We start from the raw sequence: 6,000 nt of genomic DNA on the forward strand, positions 1-6,000 counted from the left end.
AAGTTCCCAGGGGGAAGAGGAGGAGGACGAAGTATCATTTCTGCACAAACATCCTGGAGAATAGATGAACCAGCCTTGAACGGCTGGCTTGTGAGGGGAGCCAATGAAGATAAGGGATTTGTTTCTGTTACCCTGGGGGTCCTGGTCACCAGTAATAAATCCAATAAGGGGGCCTTAACTCTAAAGCCAAGATTTTAACTTCTCCAAGCTGGATTCGTTCCAAAGTAGCATCCTGCTTACTTTTGAGTTCGTTCATCGCATGAGTGTGAGTGTTAGGAGCCCTGCCCCATCCGTCAGAAATGACTGCCAGCCTTCCCAAAACAGCTGCTGACATAATCTTGATTTAGGTCAGAAAACTGCCAGCTCCAATCAGCAGCATGCCTACTATTATAATTCCAATCAGGTAAACGTCTTTCACGTCCTTAACGGAAAGGATGGACAGACACACAACCCGCCACTTATTCCAAGAGTCCAATCATTACTGATGTGAACAGTCCATGTACAGTACATAGCATATGTCTCAGCTCCCTGTAATTTGATCAGCTATGAGCTAAGTTGTTTACCACCAGATAGGATGTATAGCAGATCTTTTTTGTATATTCTGAGAAAGGAGGTGGAGTTGTATTACTATACCAAATTGAATGAACATGGCCTTTTTTCCGTATGTAGCTGCTATTAACTTTAGAAGACAATGTTGATGCTCAGACATCAGATCTCCAGTGTAGTACAGCACACCACCATCACTCTTGAGTGACAAATAGGTTCCAAATCCACCGTATTCTCCTCTGGAACTGAGAACTTTACCCAGAACTTTTCCATGTTCCAACCTCTGGTACCGCAGCCATTAATCTCACCCGTTTCTGATGTCAAGGAGTACGTGTACACAGTAACTCAGGGTTTTCAGACACAAGCAGGACGCTGCACATGATTTGGCCACGGGCTGATGACTATTAGGCCTGGGCAATATATCTAGATTCAAGATACATACATATTTTTATTTTGGCAATAATGAAATGTACAATGTTACCTATAATATATATTTTTTATTTGATAGTTTATCTATATTGATTTTAGGAGTCGCTGCTTTCTCTACTTCTCAGAACAGCATGAAAAGCACAGGTAGATGTATTTCTGAATGCGTCTTAACTCAGACCTTTCCTTAACCAAGCCACTCACTCAAACGTGCTGTCCCTTATAGAAGAAAAAGACCACAAGTGGCACATATTGTGGAGCTGTTTGTTAATAAATTAGCTTGTGTGGCATTTTGCATCAGCAAATTCAACTCTGAACTGTCTTTCTGGTCAGACTTTATTGAGGTAAAAATATCAAGATATCACCATTTTAAGAATAAATATTGAGATATGAGTTTTGGTCCATATCGTCCAGCCCGAGTGACGACTACCCATTTCCCAACACTCCAAGCACCAACAACTGTTGATGTGTAAGAAGCTATCGGCTGCATATTTTAAATTGGAGTCGTGTTTGACATTACAGCAGGAAGAGGCTCGTACTGTAACACTTTAAGGTTTTCAAGGTCAGCTACTCCTGGTACGATGAAGTCCTGACGTCATCTGAGGATACTTTTACACACGTGCAGTGACAAACTGACACACGAGACCAAAGCAAGGAAAGAGTGTCACGTATCAAAAGACTCAGAGCCCAAGTGAATCTGCAACAATTTACTCTCTGAAAATGTGCAAAGGAACACGTAGAGTTATGGTTTTAAAAAAAACTTTAAAATAAGTGATTTTGTAGTAACCGTATCTCTATTTAAATGTGTAACGTACCTCCAGTGTTATATTGAGCCTTTCCTTGAGGCTGTTTCCCTTCTCCTTTCCTTTCTTCTTGTCCTTATAGATGAGCAAAGACAGGCAGTCTGGGACAAACACAGGAAGACACCTTTAATGGCAATAAAAGTAAATGTTTGTCTGGAATGTCCGACCAACTGAGTGTCATTCTGGTGACTCCCTGCCGCGTGCCTGTGTGTCTGTCTAGAAGAGCAGCTGTCACAGCAAACCCTGAAACAATGAAATGATCCACTGGCACAGCTGATAATGGAAGCAGAGGATCATGGGAACTCGGGGCAGAGCTGCATAACATGGTTTTTCCATCATAATTTGCGTTTTTTTCTAGGGAACCTTGTCCTGATATTCTTACTGGTATTTATTTAAAGCAGGGCTACTAAACTATTAAGCAGCAGGTCACATGCAAGTCCATCATGAATTATTCATTGAGTTTAATATCAATATTAATTAATATTCAGTTTAAACTGACTTTCAGTAAAATTGTTAACTTTGCAAATTTTAATTATAGATGTGAAAGTACCTGGGCACTGAGATACGCACATTGATCTTCTATTCATTTATTAAACCAACCATTTAATAACTAATTATTGTACTTCATACTAGTTAAAGCTGCTGCAGACCATTTTTTTTTATAAGATAAAGACAATGCATAGGCCTTATAGATCAATTAATACATAAAAATATTTGTTTTGATCACCACTGTAAACATATTCTTATTGTTCTTGGTTTCTACTTATTCATTTTTTTAAATCCAATATATTTTTATCACTATTTTCTATACAAGGAAGTAATACATTTGCTCACCCAAAAAGTTTAAAAAAAAAATTAAAAAAAAGAGACATTTGCCCACAATCAATATATTGTACAAAGTAAAACCTGATTCACCAGGTTGTGGTTTACGTTAGTAAATATTTTTAGTTTATTTCAGTGGATAGTCCTTACAGTCGATGTCTATCAGAACATTGGTACGAATAGGCTGCACTGTAATTATAAATAAATAAAAATATCTACATACATAAACCATCAAGATAACAGTCAACATCCCCCGCAGATTGGTTCTCATTATAACTCACAACCTTTTCCTAAATCTAAAAACTTACATACATAAGAAAATATTATCACATCAGAATATGAAATTACTAACTATATTAAACAGTTTCTAAGAAAAGCTGTCATCTTTGAAGATACCTCAAACAGAGTAAAAAGAAAAGGAAAAAACGGAAAAATGGCAATAACGCCGGAAAAAATATTTGTGCGCTTCTCATTTTCGAACTCTATTAAGGTATTGATACCCTGAAACCATACACCGAATTTGGTTATCGTATCTTAAACGGTTTCTGATAAATGCTGTCCCCTTTAACTCAATAAATAATTAGCATTTATGGCATATATTTAGGTATTAACTGATTATGTATTCATTTATTTATGGCATATATTTGTTGGCATTTATTTATTTTTAATTATGGCAGAGTTGGTCCTCCATATATGTCATGGTTTTTAAGAACACCTGGAAATGATGAACCTTCGGTTATATTAGATTTTTAGTAATTTCCTTAAAAATAAATCTATTTTTGGTTAGTTTATGAACAGTGCAGCATATAAAGGGGGGTGAATGTGGGCGTCTTACACGTTATTAAGATTAGTTAAACAATAGATAATTAGAGACCGCAGAAAATAAGAGATTATAGGTTATTTTAAATATATATATATATATATATATACACACATTATGAAATTATTTGACAGCAAAAATAGGCATCAATAAGTTAAAATTGAGCTGGGTTAAAATGATGATTGATTAATGTAAAGGAGTGATTTCAATGCCTACCTGCGACAGGAGAAGGTTTCCGGAGAACAAGCCACCGAGTTTTCCACTGAGGAAGAACAAATAACACACGGGAACCTCTCAGCACGTGGTCTAGAAGAGTTCTAGAAAGTTTTTAGTGAGTGAAAAAGTAGAAACTACAGCTTTATTCACCTTTTTTCCATCTCGGAACTTGACTTGTCCCTCCGCGACAACTGTATCCGTCATCTTCTGTCATGATTCCGAGCAGCTGTGCGTGCGTGCGTGCGTTGCTTGAGCGCACGTGTGCGCGCGTGTTTTAAATAACCCAGACTGCCCCCCCCACACCCCTACCCACCCCCTGTTTGCTCTGATTTGATTATAAAGGCGCATAACTGGGAATTATCCAGGATCCAACTCAGTCTGTGCAGATCCGCTTTAATTTGTCAAAGACATTCTGACTGATTGGATTATAAACCATTATGTAAGGTTTAAATAAAGCACAGCAGATTTAGTTTGCTTTGGTTAACGAGTGTGACTGCAACAAGATCTTAAGGAGGAACATAAATATAGGACTAATGTGGAGGTTGTTTTTTCTCTCTTTCTCTGCACATGCTGTCGAGGTTCAACACTTCAGGAACTTGAAGTTCAATCTTTTTAAAGACAGCAATGCATGTTTTGTTATTGCAATTAAATAAAATTATTTATTTTATTGCATAATAATTGTGACCATTACCAGCCCTCTCTAAGGAAGGATGAGAAACACTTTATTATAGGGAGGATATAAAAAGAGAGGGCAGTGTTGCACTATAGGTGAAGGGAACAGGGAAGAGGGAGTCAGGGTAGAACAATGGAAAGGGGTGGGGAAGAGTAGATTGTGAGGGGTCCGAAGGTGCAGCTACTGTGAAGGTTCTGATGCCAAAAACAGTCTGTACACAGACTCCTGGAGGAATGCTGTGGTATCTGAGTCTGAGATAGGGCTGGGCGATATGGACCAAAACTCATGTCGATATTTAATTATTTTTAAAATTTACGAGGTCTACCATTCACTAACCAGGTCCATGATTATTGTAATTAAGCTATTATTTTAATTAAATTTACAAATTTGAAAGAAGTGCATAAGATGGACAGGTCGATAAGTGAACTAAAGTAACGCCATCAGCTGAAACAGTTCTGAAAAGTCAGGAATAAACAGAATTTTCAGCATTAGCTTGAGCAGCTTTAGCTTTAGCAGCTAACTCAGTCTTTCTGCCTCAGAGACCGATACCACATTTACGCAAAAAATCTTTCAAGGAAGGTAAAATAATCTAAATCTCTGTCAGACTTGCTTCCTACACTGTCAGCCATGGCGAGTTTTTCCCTCTTGACCTTTGACCTACTGCGGAAGAACTGAACCAGTACGAGTGTGTGAAAAGGCTTTTATGTTTGACATATTATTCTTAAAGCTGATATATGGAGTTTCTGAGAAACGTCTCGATGTCCCGCCCTAAACAGCTCCACTTCCTCTCACTGCCTCTGCCAATCTACCAGAAGCCACGCCTCTACTTTTCTACACGCGCATCGCGGAACATAACAAGGTCGCATCAGGTCGTATTGATATAGTTCTATGGGTCACGTAAGAGCCAAAATCATATTTACCTGTTTGCTGTTGTGACGTACGGCCTTGTTTCCATCCACAGTTCCACATTCACTTTGATTGACAGTCTCAAAAACAGGAAGTGGAAGCCTATTGGCTGGGCGCACTTGGCGATCGTTTCCATTTTTATAGGGGTCTATAGGACGAAGGAGGGGCTTATATACATTAACGTATATGAATGACCACCAGCAGTAGAACATCGTAAAAGACTAGTTAAGTATTTCTTCGCATTTCAAAAGAATGATACATAAATATAGATTTCTCAGAAACTCCAGATATCAGCTTTAAGGATCTCGTTTATCAAGAGTAAATAAAAGAATCAGACTTATACTGGTTCACGTGTTATTACAAATACAAATACAGTCTTCATCAACACTTTGTGTGAAATGATCAGCCACAGCATTTACCATTAAACTACATTTAACCTGTACTTAGTCCTCAGTGTGGATGTTTACAATGGAAAATCTATGTTAAACCACTTTGCCAGATAAAAAGGGAAATGTCCTTCCCGTAACGGTTCATGGTCCGAGTTAGATCATTGATCTGTTTTATTTTTATCTGTGTCTCCTCTCTCATCCCCAACCTGAAGCAAATGTTTCCCAGTATGACACTACCGCTGCCAGATTCACACATTCACGTGCATTTTGTTCACTCTGATCTAATCTGGCTTTTTCCTTCCTGTATTTTTTCTTTAATATTCATTCTTGTAAATAAAATCATGTCATTGAGCTGAAATAAAACTCAAAAAAACTACTTTATTATTTACTTCCCAGCAA

At 37.9% G+C, this 6,000-nt stretch overlaps 1 protein-coding gene across 1 annotated transcript in view; it reads right to left on the reverse strand.

The window, feature by feature from the left end:
- The window catches only part of dok7b (docking protein 7b), a 131,194-nt gene extending 127,283 nt beyond the window's left edge, over positions 1-3,911 (reverse strand). Inside the window, exons 1-3 of the mRNA XM_028453955.1 lie at positions 3,784-3,911; positions 3,634-3,679; positions 1,788-1,876 (exon numbers count right to left, since the gene is read on the reverse strand). Coding sequence (XP_028309756.1) covers positions 1,788-1,876; positions 3,634-3,679; positions 3,784-3,837 — 189 coding nt within the window. The 5' untranslated portion in view covers positions 3,838-3,911. The remainder of the gene's footprint in view (positions 1-1,787; positions 1,877-3,633; positions 3,680-3,783) is intronic.
- Between the last annotated feature and the right edge of the window lie 2,089 nt (positions 3,912-6,000).

The sequence above is a fragment of the Gouania willdenowi genome, chromosome 1 (assembly GCF_900634775.1).
Source record: "Gouania willdenowi chromosome 1, fGouWil2.1, whole genome shotgun sequence".
In the NCBI taxonomy this organism is placed as follows: Eukaryota; Metazoa; Chordata; class Actinopteri; order Blenniiformes; family Gobiesocidae; genus Gouania; species Gouania willdenowi.